Below are 22,770 nucleotides of genomic sequence, written 5' to 3' on the forward strand. Positions count from 1 at the left end.
GAGGATAGGGGTACGCGGGGGTTTACGTAGGTTTTACGTAAGTGCCTGACACAACCGAGGTAGTAGTGAGTATCCGTTCACGTAAGTTTTATGTGAGTGTCCTTCGCAACCTGAGGACAGTGAGTAACTTTGGTATACGTAGGTTTTACGTATGTGTCCTGCACAACCGAGGACGATGGTATGGTAGTCTAGTAATGGTATCCGTATGAATCTATTCAACCTTATCCTTTCAATCCCATTCCCAACACCCCGGGAATCCCATGCCTTGGTAAGAGTGTGAACTCACCTTGGGTTGCTCGGCAGATACACAAAAAGTACAGGTAAGCTAGTAGTGGTCAACCACGTCCTATCATGGTTATTATACAAGTCAGGTTCGTATATCGCACGTATGTTCTACACGTATTGTATCAGGTATGATCATGGCAAATCACATATTACACGTTTACACTTTAACAATAATAGTCAAGCACTCATCATGTCTAACTTGTACGATCTAGAAGATATAGCCCAATAACAGTCGGCCCAAAATAACAAGAAGCCCAAATAACATAAGTAGTTCAATAAGTAACCGGCCCAAACAATTTAAACAGACAACATCTTGTGCGATTCATTAATTCTTGTACGGTCCGGATAATTTGTGCGATGGGGATTCGGGCCTAAGGCCCAATGGCAAAACAGTTTAAGTGATCCGCGCGTGACCCAAACATCATAAGCAATCCAATTAATACATCGGCCCAAACTAAATAAATGTGCAATTTGTTTGTGCGATCCGAGCAGACTTGTACGATCTGCTCGGGTTGTGCGACTAGATGATTAGTGCTGCCCGGCCCAACAACATAAATTAACAACTTGTGCACATAGGGTCCTTGTGCGACCGGAGACTTTTGTGCGATTGAACTCCTTGTACGATCGGGTCAGATCAGATCGTGTAGGATCTGATCTTGTGTGATCCGGAGCCTTGTGCGTCTGGTTTCATACGTTCCGGGAATTAAGCAATCGGTTACACTTTTAACAATTACCAAAATTATCACCTTCATTAACAATTTCTTGTTTTATGCTTTTTCGATCAAACAAGGCAATCAAGCATCAATTTTACATGAACCCTAATCTAATCAAAACATAAACAATATATCCATCATCTTATCAAATCGTGTGATACGGTCCGATTACTAGCATGCATATTAACTCAACGATTGTGCACATCATCCGTATATAAACACACACATCAGACGATTAACAAACATCCAATCTAAAATCATCATGACAATCAATCCGAGGACCAAGCATATCAACATAATCGAATCGGCCCTAGTTTATTATCATGCAACTCTAATCGGTTTAATCTAAGCATGTAATCATAACATCATTTAACACGAAAGCATAAACAAAACACTAACCGATTAGAATCAAACAAAGAGAGAGTGATCCAAATGGAGAACAAGATCTTCGATTGCCAAGGATTGTTGCCGTCGGGTTGAGAGAGAGAGAGGATGAGAGAAAACTTAGGGTTTTTGTGTGTGAAGGTGCTTAGCAAAAACCAATGAGGAACCACCCCCCATTGTGTTGTACGCATAAGAGAAAGAGCAATGGGCCGGCCCTTACTTGGGCTGCCCTTGAAGTCCGATTGCAAGCTATACGGCCCAAAGGGCTTGTGCGTTGAGCTAGTGTTGTGCGGTTCGGGTTGTGTGTTTATCATACATACACGTAACACATATAGTGTGACAACCGGTAATTAACGACTTCTAATTACGCGATTAACCAACGTTTACGGTGATAATAAATAGCGTTTAAGGCACTAATTAACTTAATTAGGCTATTGGGTTGCCTAGGAACGTCTATCCAACATTACAGGACGTGTATTTCCTACAAAACTGAAATTTTACGATATATTTAGCTTTATAATTAAATTTTAACATCCGTACATGAAACCGGATCTGAAACCGGATTAAAGACGGCCAACGATGCAAATTACGCGATATTTACGCAAACGACGATCAAACGCGCACACAACGTCTATCGACACTATTTTACGTAATTTTTAAATCTAACATTTTATTTTATGACGTTACGAAGTGTTCGAGTTTTGAAAATGGGTTTCGTAGAAATATCGAGTTGCTCAAAACTCTAGTAACGGGCTTGTGGGCCCTGGGCCCAAGCCCATTTCCAACCTCCAATATAAATATCCCTTATAAGTTGTGAAACCCTAGACTTCATTCTTCAATTCAGCCGCTACTACTGGTTCCTTTCATTTTCTCTACTCCTTTTACTCACACAAAAGAACAACACCCAAATTCATTTCATCTTTCCAACAAACACAGACAATATACACACATACATATCTCAATCCCTCTTTCATTTCTGTAACTCAACAAAATCACACCCTCACACAACTCTCTCTCCCTGATCAATGAACACCGACAACCGGAGTCGGTTACGGCGAGCTCCGGTACCGTTCGAGCCAGCGAACACCCAACCCCCATATCATCTGACACCCTCAACCACCTTTATACGCCCCCTCTTAACTGAACTCGGACAATCGGCGGAGCTGGAGTTGTTTTTCCAGCGACGATTTACTGGAGATGGTTCGCCGGTGATAATGACGATGATGATGATGTTTCACGTTGGTGGTATGTGGGTTTCGCGTCAGAATAGAAGGGGATGTCAGTTAAGAGCACCGACAGCCGCGATTCAAACTCTCGGTCCGGTAAGCCGTTTTCTTTTTAACCCTTCTTTTTCTTCGAGACCCGTCTATCTCCGGCCACTGCTCATTCTTTCAGGTGTGAATCTGATGATTGATGATGATAAGTGATGATGATGACGGCGACATAGACGGTGGCTTTTGCGGTTCGATCGATCTCGGTACGGTTCGGGTGCGGGTAGCTTAGTTCGGGTCAAGATGCAAGTTCTGTTAACGAAAGTTAGATTTGGTTTGGTTTAACTCGGTTTGACTCGGTCAAACCGATTCAACTCAGTGTTCGGGCTAACTCAGTATGGTTCGACCCGGTTCAACTCGACTCAGTCGGTCAACACCCGAGTCAACTCGGGTCAACAGACGGTCAACTGTTAGTCAACAGGTCAACAACAGGTCAACACCAGTCAAATATCATCTCGGGTCAGTTTTGAGCATGCAGATTAGTTTTGATTAGGGTTTCGGTTCACTTCAAATTTGTTTCGGTTCCACAGGTTCGGATTTAAGTCAAACGGGTCAGAAAGTCAATAAAAGTCAACCGATCAAACCCACGGTCAACGACAGTCAACGACGGTCGAATGAGTCACACGAGACTCGGTAAAAGTTAAACATAGCGAGTTTATTTACATTATTTTTAGATTAACAGAATACGCGAACCGAGCTCCTACCATCGTTTATATAGTGAGTTATTTACGATTTTTGCATACTTGACAAAAATTATATATACTGTTTGTTGAATAATTGTTGATTTTTAACAAAATACGACAACTTGAGTCGTCGGGTTATTCCAAAAACAGAGGAAACTCTGTCCGTTTTCCGTTAAAAACCCGATACACGACACGTATTTATGGTCTAGAAATGACACTTATCGGATTTCAAATACTTCTTATAAAATAAATATAAATACATATGTATTTTGGCGCGTTTACGAATTACAAAAGAAGTTACAATATTCAGCGAATACTACTTACCTTTAATTTTTAACCACTAACACTCGAACCTTATCATAGTATCTCAAGACGCGCTTAAAACTCGATTAGCTATACAAAATAAATACAATTATTTATATTTATTTCGAACCATCGATAATTCGAATGACTTTGGATATCTTTACAAAAAGAAATATAATGGCTCATACTTATTTTGAACGTTGACGATTTCAAATACTTTTATGACGATAAATAAATAAAGAAATATAACGTTTTATATTTATTTCAGACGACGACTCAGAATTTTTATTTCAAACAAGTAGTATCCGGAAATCTTATGAACTAAATATAATTTTTATATTTCTTTCAATCATCTAGAATTCGAATTATTCTAAAATGAATATATTTGTTATATTCGTTTCAAACTTCACATTTTCGAATATATATATATATATATATGTATATGAATAGGTATCTATTTGTTTCCATCCTACGAAAACTACAACGGTATGTTACCGAATCATATACTATGCTTCGAATACGTGCAATATTTCTTCTATGCCTTCTATTCGCGACAACTAACACAACGATGTAAGTATATTTATATTGAAATATATAAATATATTTATGATCTAAACCATTCGAAAACTAAGTCGTTTTTGAGAATTAGTTTTATCCCGATTAGTTTTAAATCAAAGTATTAATACCTTTACTAGAATTGTTGGTTAACGATTCGGTAGAGCTCGGACACGTAGTTTAGCTACGTTTAAATTAGAAAACTGATAAGTTATTCTCTGTTAGGAATGCTATAGTTGCACGCTAGCTAATTCACGTTCTTGGAACGACACTATGGAATCATGCTAAGCTAGCTTTGCACAGGAATGTCAAGGTGAGTTCATAACCCCCACTTTTTACTGTTTTACATTTTTTTTTATAAATGTTTTCGGGGGTGGAAAGACATGCAAGTTTTTGCAAAAGAAAACACTATTTTGATGAACGAAAACACATATTTATAAACCATGTTGCAAATGAATTTCAACGAACTCGAAAGGTTTACGAAAGGTTTATACTAAACATACCGGTTTTACAAAACGTGCATGATTTTCATGACTAGTGACAGGAATGTCCTAGTTACTACAACGGAACTTGGTTGGCCTGCGTACGTAAAACGAGACAACTCAGTGAGATCATGTCCCCCTTTTCTTTCAGCGTTTCGGTTTACAACTTTCGGGGGGAAGTACATGTCAAACTAGGGTATGATTAAGTTATGGAATGAACTCTTAGATCATGTGAGCATAGGCTGTAACTGAGGTGCCATTAATCCTTTTGAGGACCAAGGAACAAAGGTTAGATCTAATGGGTACGGGCGAGCCCCACTCACGGTCCATGGGTGACCACTTAGAGTGCTGTTGTGTCCCAGTCGAGGTGATTCGACACTAAAAATTGCCTACGCGGGTTGAGTACCTCCTATGTCGTCGCATATATTAATGTCCTCGCGAAACATTAATGATCAACATGTTCATAGACGCTTTACATACCAACTTACAACACTATAACTTTCAAATGTTTTTAATATTCATTTGACGCAAACTCATAATACATGTATTTACAAACTTTGATAATGTTTTCAACTTATGAACAAGTAAGAGGACGTGTTGGTCCTGCTTACAAATACTCTTTTGGGCTCGGCCCATTCTCTCTGGTGCAATGCACGAAGACTCTTGTGGGCTAGACCCACAGTTTTCATATAACATGTCGAGAAACTAATTTTACTAAACTTTCTCCACAGCTTTTAAACCGGTACACAAAAAGATTTGTTAAATCTTTTTAAGACAAACTATGAACTCGCTCAACTTTGTGTTGACTTTTTCGCATGTTCTTTCTCAGGTGGCAATTTTCAAAACTATGGAACGGTTGGAATAGGAGAACCCATGGGAATTCGAGTAATTAGCAGGCGTTAAATTTCTAGAAGTCTTAGCTTATTTGCTTCCGCTGTGCAATGAAGATACCGGTCCAGTCACGCCAGCTCTGATATTTCGGGGTGTGACAGATTGGTATCAGAGCAATAGGTTTCAGCGAATTAGGTTTCTGTAGAGATACCTAGGCTCAAACCTCACTTTCTCTTGGGACATAGATTATTAAGACATGAATATATATAGAACGCCTATGACTCGAACATGGGTTCCAACCGTTGCCGAAAACAATGAGTCCACTACTTTAGTTTTAAAAATACACAAGTGTTGTGTTTGGTACACGGTACACGAAACAATTACACACAAAATCAAAACTTTGAGAGTTTTGGATAACATGCATTTAGGACCTTTGTAAAGCTTATTTCGAAACTCATTAAAGGTCCTCACTTAGAAACCGTGACTAACAACTCGGGCAAACGCCATTATATTATGTCGTCTATGCTATCTTACTTATCGAGCAGGTGATCTACGTGGAACGAAACGCTATTGCGCAACTATACATGAAACTTAAACTATACGTCAACGGACTTCGAAGTATATCACACACGACCTTCGAGGCAAGACCTTTGGAAAACATGATCGGGCACGATAACAACGATGCTAATCCCGGCAGCGGGAAAACTACCGACCGAAATGCGGCACTTTGCCACGTGATCCTGCAAACAACATTAATCTCGCTGAGGTATGTTAGAACAAGATTTCATAACAGTCGGTGTTTAGTCTAATGAGGCTCACAACTATTGGCGCTGCATAAGAAGTCACATGTCTTCACACTCCCCCTCCCTCATTAATGGCGATTGCGCTATGTTCGAAATTCCAGGTAAAGTCCTTAAATTTCTTTTGTTTAAATTTCGACTTCTTGCATATAATGAGTAGATTTTTGCATTTCTACTCCCCCCCCTAATGATCATTGCATCACAAAAATATTCTTACATAATAGTGAATGCTCATTTGCTTCATTCTTGATTAATTCATATTTATACATGCGTTGTTTGTTACGCATGTGACTCCACTTGAAATTGTTGCTTTATCAAGTTCGAATATTATTTCGCTATACTCACTCCTTGAATTGTGATCTAGATAAACTTTATTATTGAGTAATGTTGACTCTTTGATATCGAGTCAACGAAACTTGTTGAAACTCTTTTCCTTTCAAGCCACATACATGGTTTTCGTTGTAACCATGTCGAAATCTTCTGGTTGATACATGCACCCATTGTTGGATTGTGTTTAAACCTAGTTCAATTGTTTGAACTTGCTCGTAATATATTCGATTCAAGATTCCATATGATGGATTGAGGCCATCATATTCGAAATAATCCCACCAAGCACCTCATTTGCTTTGAACCATAACATGCTTGTTTGGTCTTCGACTTCATTGAATCGTTTCTTTGATCACGATCACCTTGTGGTGGCGTTTTTTTCACAAGTTTGAAGCTTGCGCTAATCTCGTTGCTCACCTCATGTATGGATTTAATTATTTATTTATTTGATTATTGATATTAAATCCGTTTTGCTGAATTATCATATTAAAGCAATCTTAATACAATCGTGCGTTAAGATAATGGTACACAAAATTCATGTTATATTTCGGTGTACCTCTTAACGATTCTTTCAACATTGATCGAACATTTTGTGATATTCATTGCTTTTCATCTTCGATCGAGAACATTATTTGGTTGTTGTTTCAATATCAATTGAAGATCCTATGAGATTTGTTTTTTTTACTTCGTTGAACCTTGCGTCTGATTTCAAAACACGGTGATGCTTGTTCGGTCACCACTATTATTGAATTATTTCATTCACTACGACACCTTGTGGCGTCGGTATAAACTTGTAGCTTGTGCTAATCACGATCAGCCGTTTCATTGGAAATTATTTATGTTTTTTTTTCGTTTGACACAACATTTAAGTAGTCCTAATGCAACTATGTATTAAGATGATGATACACCAGGTTCAATTGTGTTTCATTTCGGTGTATCCTTGCAACTCAACAACGTCAACATGTTGATTTCATCTTATTCATTAATTGTTCAATAGTTGACAAATCATTTCATGATTCTATCTATTTGAGCTTGTTGATTCAAGTTTCAATCATACAACAACCAATGCAAGTTTCCGTTGATAGTAAATTCTGTTGTTTCAAAAATTGAATTGCACTTTGTGATCGTTCATTTGGAATTCCATTGGTTGAATTTCCTCTTTTGTTGAACCCAGTAAACCTAGTCACATTGGTGATAGTATCACAACATCTCGTTCACTTGACATCGATTTCTAGAACAAAATCAGTTAAACCATTGGGTTCCTATTGATGCAAAATGTTCTTGCAATCACGTAATCTGAACAAGTTTTGGTTCGATTACACGGTCATTCACTTTGGTATTATTCGGACTTACCTAGAAACGTCATAACACCAAGGAAATAACATAGTCTAAATTTCGAGGACGAAATTTCTGTAACAGGGGGAGAATGTGACAACCGGTAATTAACGACTTCTAATTACGCGATTAACCAACGTTTACGGTGATAATAAATAGCGTTTAAGGCACTAATTAACTTAATTAGGCTATTGGGTTGCCTAGGAACGTCTATCCAACATTACAGGACGTGTATTTCCTACAAAACTGAAATTTTACGATATATTTAGCTTTATAATTAAATTTTAACATCCGTACATGAAACCGGATCTGAAACCGGATTAAAGACGGCCAACGATGCAAATTACGCGATATTTACGCAAACGACGATCAAACGCGCACACAACGTCTATCGACACTATTTTACGTAATTTTTAAATCTAACATTTTATTTTATGACGTTACGAAGTGTTCGAGTTTTGAAAATGGGTTTCGTAGAAATATCGAGTTGCTCAAAACTCTAGTAACGGGCTTGTGGGCCCTGGGCCCAAGCCCATTTCCAACCTCCAATATAAATATCCCTTATAAGTTGTGAAACCCTAGACTTCATTCTTCAATTCAGCCGCTACTACTGGTTCCTTTCATTTTCTCTACTCCTTTTACTCACACAAAAGAACAACACCCAAATTCATTTCATCTTTCCAACAAACACAGACAATATACACACATACATATCTCAATCCCTCTTTCATTTCTGTAACTCAACAAAATCACACCCTCACACAACTCTCTCTCCCTGATCAATGAACACCGACAACCGGAGTCGGTTACGGCGAGCTCCGGTACCGTTCGAGCCAGCGAACACCCAACCCCCATATCATCTGACACCCTCAACCACCTTTATACGCCCCCTCTTGACTGAACTCGGACAATCGGCGGAGCTGGAGTTGTTTTTCCAGCGACGATTTACTGGAGATGGTTCGCCGGTGATAATGACGATGATGATGATGTTTCACGTTGGTGGTATGTGGGTTTCGCGTCAGAATAGAAGGGGATGTCAGTTAAGAGCACCGACAGCCGCGATTCAAACTCTCGGTCCGGTAAGCCGTTTTCTTTTTAACCCTTCTTTTTCTTCGAGACCCGTCTATCTCCGGCCACTGCTCATTCTTTCAGGTGTGAATCTGATGATTGATGATGATAAGTGATGATGATGACGGCGACATAGACGGTGGCTTTTGCGGTTCGATCGATCTCGGTACGGTTCGGGTGCGGGTAGCTTAGTTCGGGTCAAGATGCAAGTTCTGTTAACGAAAGTTAGATTTGGTTTGGTTTAACTCGGTTTGACTCGGTCAAACCGATTCAACTCAGTGTTCGGGCTAACTCAGTATGGTTCGACCCGGTTCAACTCGACTCAGTCGGTCAACACCCGAGTCAACTCGGGTCAACAGACGGTCAACTGTTAGTCAACAGGTCAACAACAGGTCAACACCAGTCAAATATCATCTCGGGTCAGTTTTGAGCATGCAGATTAGTTTTGATTAGGGTTTCGGTTCACTTCAAATTTGTTTCGGTTCCACAGGTTCGGATTTAAGTCAAACGGGTCAGAAAGTCAATAAAAGTCAACCGATCAAACCCACGGTCAACGACAGTCAACGACGGTCGAATGAGTCACACGAGACTCGGTAAAAGTTAAACATAGCGAGTTTATTTACATTATTTTTAGATTAACAGAATACGCGAACCGAGCTCCTACCATCGTTTATATAGTGAGTTATTTACGATTTTTGCATACTTGACAAAAATTATATATACTGTTTGTTGAATAATTGTTGATTTTTAACAAAATACGACAACTTGAGTCGTCGGGTTATTCCAAAAACAGAGGAAACTCTGTCCGTTTTCCGTTAAAAACCCGATACACGACACGTATTTATGGTCTAGAAATGACACTTATCGGATTTCAAATACTTCTTATAAAATAAATATAAATACATATGTATTTTGGCGCGTTTACGAATTACAAAAGAAGTTACAATATTCAGCGAATACTACTTACCTTTAATTTTTAACCACTAACACTCGAACCTTATCATAGTATCTCAAGACGCGCTTAAAACTCGATTAGCTATACAAAATAAATACAATTATTTATATTTATTTCGAACCATCGATAATTCGAATGACTTTGGATATCTTTACAAAAAGAAATATAATGGCTCATACTTATTTTGAACGTCGACGATTTCAAATACTTTTATGACGATAAATAAATAAAGAAATATAACGTTTTATATTTATTTCAGACGACGACTCAGAATTTTTATTTCAAACAAGTAGTATCCGGAAATCTTATGAACTAAATATAATTTTTATATTTCTTTCAATCATCTAGAATTCGAATTATTCTAAAATGAATATATTTGTTATATTCGTTTCAAACTTCACATTTTCGAATATATATATATATATATATGTATATGAATAGGTATCTATTTGTTTCCATCCTACGAAAACTACAACTGTATGTTACCGAATCATATACTATGCTTCGAATACGTGCAATATTTCTTCTATGCCTTCTATTCGCGACAACTAACACAACGATGTAAGTATATTTATATTGAAATATATAAATATATTTATGATCTAAACCATTCGAAAACTAAGTCGTTTTTGAGAATTAGTTTTATCCCGATTAGTTTTAAATCAAAGTATTAATACCTTTACTAGAATTGTTGGTTAACGATTCGGTAGAGCTCGGACACGTAGTTTAGCTACGTTTAAATTAGAAAACTGATAAGTTATTCTCTGTTAGGAATGCTATAGTTGCACGCTAGCTAATTCACGTTCTTGGAACGACACTATGGAATCATGCTAAGCTAGCTTTGCACAGGAATGTCAAGGTGAGTTCATAACCCCCACTTTTTACTGTTTTACATTTTTTTTTATAAATGTTTTCGGGGGTGGAAAGACATGCAAGTTTTTGCAAAAGAAAACACTATTTTGATGAACGAAAACACATATTTATAAACCATGTTGCAAATGAATTTCAACGAACTCGAAAGGTTTACGAAAGGTTTATACTAAACATACCGGTTTTACAAAACGTGCATGATTTTCATGACTAGTGACAGGAATGTCCTAGTTACTACAACGGAACTTGGTTGGCCTGCGTACGTAAAACGAGACAACTCAGTGAGATCATGTCCCCCTTTTCTTTCAGCGTTTCGGTTTACAACTTTCGGGGGGAAGTACATGTCAAACTAGGGTATGATTAAGTTATGGAATGAACTCTTAGATCATGTGAGCATAGGCTGTAACTGAGGTGCCATTAATCCTTTTGAGGACCAAGGAACAAAGGTTAGATCTAATGGGTACGGGCGAGCCCCACTCACGGTCCATGGGTGACCACTTAGAGTGCTGTTGTGTCCCAGTCGAGGTGATTCGACACTAAAAATTGCCTACGCGGGTTGAGTACCTCCTATGTCGTCGCATATATTAATGTCCTCGCGAAACATTAATGATCAACATGTTCATAGACGCTTTACATACCAACTTACAACACTATAACTTTCAAATGTTTTTAATATTCATTTGACGCAAACTCATAATACATGTATTTACAAACTTTGATAATGTTTTCAACTTATGAACAAGTAAGAGGACGTGTTGGTCCTGCTTACAAATACTCTTTTGGGCTCGGCCCATTCTCTCTGGTGCAATGCACGAAGACTCTTGTGGGCTAGACCCACAGTTTTCATATAACATGTCGAGAAACTAATTTTACTAAACTTTCTCCACAGCTTTTAAACCGGTACACAAAAAGATTTGTTAAATCTTTTTAAGACAAACTATGAACTCGCTCAACTTTGTGTTGACTTTTTCGCATGTTCTTTCTCAGGTGGCAATTTTCAAAACTATGGAACGGTTGGAATAGGAGAACCCATGGGAATTCGAGTAATTAGCAGGCGTTAAATTTCTAGAAGTCTTAGCTTATTTGCTTCCGCTGTGCAATGAAGATACCGGTCCAGTCACGCCAGCTCTGATATTTCGGGGTGTGACATATAGCACATAACGTTCATCATTCACAAGGCTCATATAATCACATGACATAACATAAATCATTTAATCAGTCAACCAAGTTCACATACGTTACATACGATACAAAAACGGGTTCGAAATACGAGTTGTCACATTATCCCCAACTAAAAAGAAATTTCGTCCCGAAATTTGGTACGCACTCACTGAGGAAGCTAGGTAAGTTATATTGTTCACTGGTTTTCCTGGGGTGTCACATCCTCCCCCCGTTGATCTGGAATTTCGTCCTGAAATTCCGCAGTAGTAGCTTCATCCTCAGTAGTGGTTGCATTGGTTCCGAATAACTGGGGGTACTTTTCTGTCATCTGATCTTCGCGTTCCCAGGTGTACTCTGGGCCACGTCTGGAGTTCCAACGAACTCGAACAAGAAGGATTCTCTTGTTTTTTAGGACCTTCACATCCCGGTTCGTGATTTCTCCAGGTTCTTCGACGAACTGCAACCGCTCGTCAATGGTGAGCTCCTTCAAAGGAACTATGAGGGTCTCATCTGACAGGCACTTCTTCAGATTCGACACGTGGAATACATTGTGAACTGCACCGAGTTCAGCTGGTAGATTTAGCTTGTAGGCTACTTTGCCTATTTTCTCTATGATCTCGAATGGTCCGACATACCGCGGATTGAGTTTGCCCCGTTTGCCAAAACGAACCACACCCTTCCAGGGTGAGACTTTAAGTAAAACCCGGTCCCCGACCTGAAATTCCAATGGCTTTCTACGCTTGTCCGCGTAGGCTTTCTGGCGGTCGCGTGCTGCCGCCATGCGTTGTCGTATTTGTGCAATCTTTTCTGTGGCGTCCACTACAATCTCTGGACCCGTGATCTGACTATCCCCCACCTCTGCCCAACAGAGAGGTGACCGGCATTTACGTCCGTACAATGCCTCGAATGGAGCGGCTTGTATGCTGGTGTGATAACTGTTATTATATGAGAACTCCACAAAAGGGAGATGCTTTTCCCAGCCGTTGCCGAAATCAATAACGCATGCCCGAAGCATGTCTTCAAGAGTTTGGATCGTTCGCTCAGACTGCCCATCCGTCTGAGGGTGATATGCTGTGCTCATGTCTAACCGTGAGCCGAAAGATTTATGCATCGCTTGCCATAGCTCTGACGTGAATCGTGCATCCCGATCCGAAATAATGGAGGTGGGCACCCCGTGCCTCGAAACAACTTCTTTAAGGTAAATGTCTGCGAGAGTGGAGAACTTATCCGTTTCCTTTATAGCTAGGAAGTGTGCAGACTTGGTGAGTCGATCCACGATCACCAATATGGTATCATTCCCACGCTGGGATCTAGGTAGGCCTGTAACGAAATCCATGGAAATTTCTTCCTATTTCCATTGCGGTATCGTGGGTTGCTGAAGTAGACCCGCTGGTTTCTTGTATTCGACCTTGACTCTCGCACAGGTCAAGCACTTGCTGACATAGGTAGCGATGTGAGCTTTCATACTTGGCCACCAGGATGTTGTTTTGATATCGTGGTACATTTTATCCGACCCTGGATGTACCGAGTAGCGGGACTTGTGAGCTTCATCCATTACCAGCTCGCGTAGACCGCCATAAAGTGGGACCCAAATACGCCCCGTTACATAGTAGGCGCCGTCTGCCTTCTGTTCTAATCGTTATCGTGAGCCGCGTAGGGCTTCAGCCCTGACGTTTTCTGGTTTCAATGCTTCTGCCTGAGCATCTCGTATCTGTGCAGGAAGGCTAGACTGAATCGTAAGTTGTAGCGCTCGCACGCGCCGTGGTAGAGTGTCTTTTCGACTAAGGGCGTCAGCCACAACATTGGCTTTGCCTGGATGGTACTTGATGGCGCATTCGTAATCGTTCAGTAGTTCAACCCATCGTCGTTGACGCGTGTTCAAATCCTTCTGCTTAAGAATATGCTCGAGACTCCTATGATCGGTGTAAATTGTGCACTTGGTACCGTACAGGTAGTGTCGCCATATCTTGAGTGCGAAAACAACAGCTCCCAGCTCTAAATCGTGCGTCGTGTAGTTTCGTTCGTGAATCTTAAGTTGACGCGAAGCGTAAGCGATGACCTTGTCGCGCTGCATCAATACACATCCCAGACCCTGGATGGATGCATCACAGTATACTACAAAATCGTCCGTGCCTTCTGGCAATGAGAGGATAGGTGCACTGCAAAGTCTATCCTTTAAGTGCTGAAAAGCAGTTTCCTGCGTGTTGCCCCAACGGTAGGTGACACCCTTCTGTGTCAGTAGTGTAAGCGGCTGAGCAATCTTCGAGAAATCCTTGATAAACCGTTTGTAGTACCCCGCCAAACCCAAGAATTGGCGTATTTCCGTTGGTGTACGTGGCGCAGGCCAGTTTCTGATCGAGTCTACCTTGGATGGATCGACATGGATCCCATCCTTGTTCACTTCGTGGCCTAGAAAGTGGACTTCACGAAGCCAGAAGTCGCATTTCGAAAACTTAGCGTACAGCTGTTCCTTCCGTAGGAGTTCCAAAATAAGGCGTAGGTGCTGCTCGTGCTCCTCCTGACTCTTGGAGTAGATCAGGATGTCGTCGATGAAAACAATGAGGAACTTGTCAAGATAGGGTTTGCACACCCTGTTCATAAGGTCCATAAATACGGCAGGCGCGTTCGTTAACCCGAACGGCATGACAAGAAACTCGTAGTGGCCATAACGAGTTCTGAATGCGGTTTTGGAGACGTCCTCATCCCGGACTCTCAGCTGATGATACCCTGACCGTAGGTCTATCTTGGAGTAGTAACACGACCCTTGCAACTGGTCGAATAAGTCGTCTATGCGTGGAAGAGGATAACGGTTCTTCACCGTTACCTTGTTCAGTTCACGGTAGTCTATGCACATTCTGTACGTACCGTCTTTCTTTCTCACGAATAACACTGGAGCTCCCCAAGGCGAAGAGCTTGGACGAATGAAGCCCTTTTCCAAGAGCTCTTGTAGTTGCTTTGACAGTTCCTCCAATTCTGATGGAGCTAGACGATATGGTGCGCGAGCTATGGGTGCTGCTCCTGGAGCGAGCTCGATTTGAAATTCGACCTGACGGTGAGGCGGTAAGCCAGGTAAGTCTTCAGGAAACACCTGAGGGTAGTCGCGTACAACTGGAATATCCTCCAGTTTCTTTTCCTTCACTGATGCATCCGAAACGAGTGCCAAGATTGCGGTGTGACCCTTCCGCAGGCACTTCTGAGCCTTCAAGAAAGAGATGATGCCAACCACAGCACCACTCTTGTCGCCTTGGACTTCGAGAGGTTCCCGACCAGAACGTGGAATGCGAATAATCTTCTCACTGCATAAGATCTCCGCCTGATGTTGGGATAACCAATCCATCCCTATGACGATGTCGAAGCTTCCCAAGACTATGGGAATAAGGTCGATGGAGAAAACTTGACCGGCTAAGACGATACTACAACCCCTGACTATCTGCGTGGCTTCTAAACTTTTACCGTTAGCTAGTTCTACGACGTGTTTGGTGTTTAGGGGTGTTTATGTACGTTTTAACAATTTACTCATTTTCAAAGACATGTAACTTGCATCCGCACCCGAATCAAACAAAGCAGTAACATAAATGTTGTCGAGAAGAAACTTACCCATAACGACGTTGGGATCATTCCTGGCATCACCCTGCCCCAACACAAACGCACGACCCCTTGCCTCGTTGCCGTTGTTGTTTCCCCCGTTGTTGTTGTTGCCATTACCCTGATTGTTGTGATTGTTGTTCTGGTTCCTGTTTAGCTGAGGACAGTGCCTTTTGAAGTGACCTTCTGCCCCACACTGAAAACATCCTTTGTTGCCCTGCTGCTGATTCTGCTGTGCTTGTGGCTGCTGCTGGTCCTGGTTCGCAGGACGAGGGCTACTACAATCCTTGGCCTCATGACCCATCTTGAGGCATCTTTGACAGCGACCCTTGTTACACTGGCCACTGTGGTGTCTGCCGCAGTTGTTGCACTTTGGGAGGTTCCCTCGATATCCGCCCTGCCTGTGGCTACCTGAAGAGTGCTGGCTGGGACTCTGATAACTGTCAGTCTTTCGCTGCTGGGCCTGAGACTGAACTGAAGCTGATCCCTTGCTGGAATCCCCATCCCATTTTCTCTTACTGTCACTGGGAGTAGCAGGAGTAGCTGAAGTAGTAGCGGTAGCAGTAGCGCTGATCCGTTTTGGCAGTTTGTTCTGATCCACTGCCTGGTCTGTGATGCGGTGAGCGAGGCGTTGAATATCCTGAATGTTATCAAGATTAGCCGAAGTAACATGGCTCTGGATCTCTGGCGCCAACCCTTTGAGATACAACTTAATGCGCTTAATTGGAGGGTCCACCATAGTTGGACACAGCACGGCCAGTTCGTTTGACCTTTTGGTGTAAGCTTCGATTTCCGATCCAGTCATCTTCAGATGGTACAACTCATCTTCCAACTTATGAATGTCTTCCCGAGTGCAGTACTCTCTCTTGATCAGTTCCTTGAAGTCATTCCAGGGTGTGGCGTTAGCAGCTGCCAACCCTAAGATCTGAACTTGGGCGTTCCATCAAGTTAGTGCTATTCCTTCTAGCGTGCCAGTGGCGTATTTCACCCTGCGAGCCTCAGGGCATTCACACATCTCGAACACAGACTCGAGCTTTTCAAACCAGTGGAGGAGTCCAACCGCCCCTTCCTTGCCACTAAATGTACTTGGACGACAGTCCATGAAGTTCTTAAAAGTGCAGACAGGCTGCTGCGCTGGTTGACCTATTGTGTACGAATGGGACAATGTTAAATATGAGAGTTAATTGTAGGATCTAAAGATCCTAGTGTGAGTCTATACTGCAGGGTATACTACCTGCTTGAGCAGCTGCAAGTGTCGCAGCAACTTGAGCTTGAACGAGATCCTCTAGCTGGGCTTGAGTCATGTTAATTCGTCCAGACATGATCTTCATTGTAAGAAAAATAGCGTAAGTGAGAATGGTTCGCGAGTAGGGCGATGACAGAAAAGCGTAAGCACGTAGGTATTCTCAGGCAATAGTATCATGTGTATCTAAGTTTACTACGAGCAAAGTTCTATGTAATTCTAGCAAACAAGCAATAAACATAAACCTTATTACCTAGGATGTCGAGTCTTGCACGTGGAGCGTAGCGTCGTTGTGGATCGTTGAGAGCATTGTTCTAGTTATAGTTTGGTTTTAATAAAAACGTTTTCCCATATTAAAACCGAGTTCTCTATAACCAATGGCTCTGATACCAATCTGTCACACCCCCAAAATCCACACGCGGAGTACCACCGCTTGGAGGCGTGACATGACCAGGATCAAGCCACCAATCATATTGAACATGTAATTAAGTAGTAATAGTTATCCATCAATACGAAAGGTGTTTATCAAAACCAACATAGTTAAGTATAGCGGAAGCATAACGTAAAACCCAAACATAAGTGTTAATGCATGAAAAGTAATAAGTGTTTATTCACGATCCAAATCCCACAACGACCTGCTCCTCCTTGTGCAAGCTCCAAAAGTACCTAAGGTGCTGCAAGGCATGCAGCAGAGAGTCAACAACTAGTTGAGCGAGTTCACAGAAAGTAAATGCGTAAAAGTAAGTTCATGAGTATCAGGTGGCTCTACTTGGCCGATATAGGTTTCTATTGGTGGGGGCTTCCCATGTTATTAATCCACTAGACTATGCGTTACCATAAGTGTTCTACATATCCCGAGAACAATAATACGTACAAGTTTACGTAGGTTTTACGTAAGTGCCTGACACAACCGAGGCAGTAGTGAGTATCCGTTCACGTAGGTTTTACGTGAGTGTCCTTCGCAACCTGAGGACAGTGAGTAACTTAGGTATACGTAGGTTTTACGTATGTGTCCTGCACAACCGAGGACGATGGTATGGTAGTCTAGTAATGGTATCCGTATGAATCTATTCAACCTTATCCTTTCAATCCCATTCCCAACACCCCGGGAATCCCATGCCTTGGTAAGAGTGTGAACTCACCTTGGGTTGCTCGGCAGATACACAAAAAGTACTGGTAAGCTAGTAGTGGTCAACCACGTCCTATCATGGTTATTATACAAGTCAGGTTCGTATATCGCACGTATGTTCTACACGTATTGTATCAGGTATGATCATGGCAAATCACATATTACACGTTAACACTTTAACAATAATAGTCAAGCACTCATCATGTCTAACTTGTACGATCCGGAAGATATAGCCCAATAACAGTCGGCCCAACATGTTGTGCGTTCAGCACAGCCTTGTGCGATCCACAACATGTTGTGCGACTCCGTTAGACACCCGGCCCAAAATAACAAGAAGCCCAAATAACATAAGTAGTTCAATAAGTAACCGACCCAAACAATTTAAACAGACAACATCTTGTGCGATTCATTAATTCTTGTACGGTCCGGACAATTTGTGCGATGGGGATTTGGGCCTAAGGCCCAATGGCAAAACAGTTTAAGTGATCCGTGCGTGACCCAAACATCTTAAGTAATCCAATTAATACATCGGCCCAAACTAAATAAATGTGCAATTTGTTTGTGCGATCCGAGCAGACTTGTACGATCTGCTCGGGTTGTGCGACTAGATGATTAGGGCTGCCCGGCCCAACAGCATAAATTAACAACTTGTGCACATAGGGTCCTTGTGCGACCGGAGACTTTTGTGCGATTGAACTCCTTGTACGATCGGGTCAGATCAGATCGTGTAGGATCTGATCTTGTGTGATCCGGAGCCTTGTGCGTCTGGTTTCATACGTTCCGGGAATTAAGCAATCGGTTACACTTTTAACAATTACCAAAATTATCACCTTCATTAACAATTTCTTGTTTTATGCTTTTTCGATCAAACAAGGCAATCAAGCATCAATTTTACATGAACCCTAATCTAATCAAAACATAAACAATATATCCATCATCTTATCAAATCGTGTGATACGGTCCGATTACTAGCATGCATATTAACTCAACGATTGTGCACATCATCCGTATATAAACACACATATCAGACGATTAACAAACATCCAATCTAAAATCATCGTGACAATCAATCCGAGGACCAAGCATATCAACATAATCGAATCGGCCCTAGTTTATTATCATGCAACTCTAATCGGTTTAATCTAAGCATGTAATCATAACATCATTTAACACGAAAGCATAAACAAAACACTAACCGATTAGAATCAAACAAAGAGAGAGTGATCCGAATGGAGAACAAGATCTTCGATTGCCAAGGATTGTTGCCGTCGGGTTGAGAGAGAGAGGATGAGAGAAAACTTAGGGTTTTTGTGTGTGAAGGTGCTTAGCAAAAACCAATGAGGAACCACCCCCCATTGTGTTGTACGTATAAGAGAAAGAGCAATGGGCCGGCCCTTACTTGGGCTGCCCTTGAAGTCCCATTGCAAGCTATACGGCCCAAAGGGCTTGTGCGTTGAGCTAGTGTTGTGCGGTTCGGGTTGTGTGTTTATCATACATACACGTAACACATATAGCACATAACGTTCATCATTCACAAGGCTCATATAATCACATGACATAACATAAATCATTTAATCAGTCAACCAAGTTCACATACGTTACATACGATACAAAAACGGGTTCGAAATACGAGTTGTCACAGGATGGACGTGGACCTCTCTCCAAATCCTGAGTACGACGCGTCAATGCATCCTGTTGTATCATCAAGGATGTAAGGATGTCCGCCGTAGAGTACCCAACATGGTACGGGTGATACGGATCAGACAATGGCATGATAGGGGGCGTAGTCCATAAAAATGGCTCGCTCGATGGAGTGAAAGATGGTGCAGTAGGTGGTGCAACATATGGGAACTGTGATGTGAATGGAAAAGATGATGACAGCACGGGTGGAACAGGAACAGGCGGCTGCCTAGATGACCCCTCTCCAGGACGATGCGGCGGTATGTCCTGAAGGAACGTGATAGTTAGATCAATGCGGTGAACATCCGTGGTGTGTGGGGGAAACAAATGAACATCAGTGGGTGCAGACACGGGTGCTACTGGGGGTGTAACTGGGAACACAAATGGTGGGTAATCGTCATCGTCGTTGATCCACCCGTTACGGGTGTCAGCGTAACGTGGATCTATGTGAGTCGCAAAGGGTGCACGGTCAAACAATACCGGCACGGACTCGGGAAATGGTGCATCAACGACAGGATCATCTATCAAGGGTGGAACATCGGCAGGAACGTCAGCAACTGGTACATCATCGACAAAGGGTGCAATGGCTGGTGCATCATCATGAACAGGGTCATGCTCTAATGCAGGATCAGGAGCAGCTAAAGGCTTTGGGGCCACAGTAGGCTCCGGGTCAACAAGATTCATATCGAAGTTAGCATGGTCGTCAAATAAAGGATCAATAGGAGCTACGGGTGCCTCTAGGGGCTGATCCAAGTGGATAAACTCAATCTCCTGGTCAGGATCGAAATAAGGGGGAAGACTGGATCCAGATCATCATCGACCTCGTGGTCATACTCGTACTCGTGTGTGGGAGCAGGTGCAGCTGATAACGCTATGTCTGGGTCGGCGTCATGAGAGTGATGCTGCAGTCCGTGAGTGTGTAAGGACGCAGATGCCACAGACTCAAAGGAATCTGAGATAGGTGAACCGGCAGGAAGCTCCTCTGCAGGGGACTCAACAATGGGTAGAATGACATCAGCAACAATATGGGCTTGATGTATAAGAATTTATACATCTTTAAAACGTCAAATACGCCCCGTTTATGCGAAAACTCTTTGTATTTTCATTGATTTTGGTACTCATTTGAGTTGTTTGTGAAAATACAGGTCCGGGCTTCGGCCCGGTGATGAAACGGAGGCTTTTGGAGCAAAATGGAGCTAAAATGATGCATTTCAGCAAACTGCCAGATATGGCACTACCGTGCCAAACAGTGGCACGACCGTGCCAAGCCTTCCGACATCAGCACTCCCAGCCAGCACTAGCATCCAGCAGCCAAACCATCAAAATTCCGGGGAGCACGACCGTGCCAGGCCAAAATCAACTCCTGATCAGCTTGTTTCCGAGAACGATGTAGTTGTTACCGAGCACTATCGGCTCGCACGACCAGACCATGCCCGAGCACGGTCGTGCGACCTCGGGAACATTTGAGAGGGATTTTTCCCAAAATGGTAGCAAACAGGGTCAACAATCAAGAAAGTGGTTCTGACACTTGCCAAGCACGACCGTGCCAAAAGGTGGCATGGTAGTGCCAAATGCCCAGAGTTTAAATACGAGTTCCTAGCTCATTTTCAAGGGAGTTGGAGCATTTTGGTGACTTTTTCTCTCAAGAATCTGGTCTTGGAAGCTTATTGGAGCCAAGAGGAAGCCTTGAAGAGGATTAAATCACTTGAAGATCTACTCAAACACCATTTTAATCTTGTCTTTAACTTGGTTAGCTTACTATATTATGAACAATTTATGTTTCTTTGCATTTGATTTGGTAGCCATGAGCCTTATGGGCTAAACATTTAACTTGTCTAAACTTTGTTGAAGCTAATGAATATGTGATAACATGGAAGTAGATGTGATGATTGTTCTTGTTAATCTTCATGTTGACAATTAATCTTGTTCTTGGAGTTCTTGCACATGCTTAAAGTTCTTGTTCTTGAATGTTTGCTCATAAGTATTTACATGTTGTGTTGGAAACCCAATGTAGAGATTATGATCATTGAATCTTGTTAACTTGTTAGTATGATTCATAGCATGAAACTAGGAATGGTGAGTGCTAATGTGATATGAACAATGATTTGAGCTTTTGTGTGAATTCTTGCATCTAGATTTGGAAAGATCAAAAGTATGTTTATATGGATTCTATAGTTTGTGTTCATGTTAGGTTGATGATTTAGGCCAAAGTTGTTAGCTAGCATGACCATGCTTGTGGTTCATATCAAGAACATGATGATAGTGCCAACTACTTGAACCAAGTTAGGGTGATTAGTGTGTTTCTCATATTAGTTTTCCCTAATTTGTAGAGTTAGGAGTTTTGACAAACAAATAACTTATGATTAAAGATCAACATCAACTTAGCAAGTGAGCTTAAAAGAATAATTTTTAGGTGATTAGAATGTTAATTCATTTTTAGTTTTCCTAAGAATTATAGACTAGGAAGCCTTGATTGGGGACTTAGTCAAATTTAGAGCTTGCATTATCACAAAATCCTCCACCTTGTTGTCATATGTTTGTTAGTGGAAACTTAGTTTAGGCAACCCTTTCTTAGATATTGTTGTTTGTTATAATTCTTAGTAGTTTATTTATTTGCATGCTAAATTAGAAAAATCAACCCAATCATTTGAAAAGGCTTTAAAGTAGCAAAAGTTTAGTATCGAGACACCGCATCCACGGATTGACATCCGGTTCTTACCAATTAGCTATATTACCACCCGACGGGTACACTTGCCCTTTGTGTGTGTAGTTAGTTTCTAGGTGAAAAACCATTTTAAAACTAAATTTGTGTGAACGAATATCTTCATTAAAATATATATAATTCACGCACATCAGGGCCCCGCCCTCATGGTCAGCCTCAGGTGGGTCCTCCTCAAACAGATCGATGTCGTCGTCAGAAACAACATCGAGTGGCATGTCTACTACTGGGTAAGCAGCAAGCGGTATAGGAGCAGGATCACCGCAAGTGGTAAATCCCCGGCATGAAGGCCATCAGCAGGCTCAACTCCGACGTCAGGTAGCGCGAACGGCTAGAAATCGTCGTCGTCAGTGCTGGTTGTGTCTGATGTGTAGACCTCTTGCTCTGACAG

The 22,770-nt window shown here is 41.7% G+C and overlaps 1 protein-coding gene across 1 annotated transcript in view; it reads right to left on the reverse strand.

Annotated features, from left to right (window-relative positions):
- LOC110893459 overlaps positions 1-20,344 on the reverse strand; it is a 49,262-nt gene extending 28,918 nt beyond the window's left edge. The window contains exon 1 of the mRNA XM_022140565.1: positions 19,860-20,344. Within this exon, the coding sequence (XP_021996257.1) occupies positions 19,860-20,344 (485 nt within the window). The remainder of the gene's footprint in view (positions 1-19,859) is intronic.
- Positions 20,345-22,770: the final 2,426 nt, after the last annotated feature.

Source organism: Helianthus annuus, chromosome 12, assembly GCF_002127325.2.
Source record: "Helianthus annuus cultivar XRQ/B chromosome 12, HanXRQr2.0-SUNRISE, whole genome shotgun sequence".
In the NCBI taxonomy this organism is placed as follows: Eukaryota; Viridiplantae; Streptophyta; class Magnoliopsida; order Asterales; family Asteraceae; genus Helianthus; species Helianthus annuus.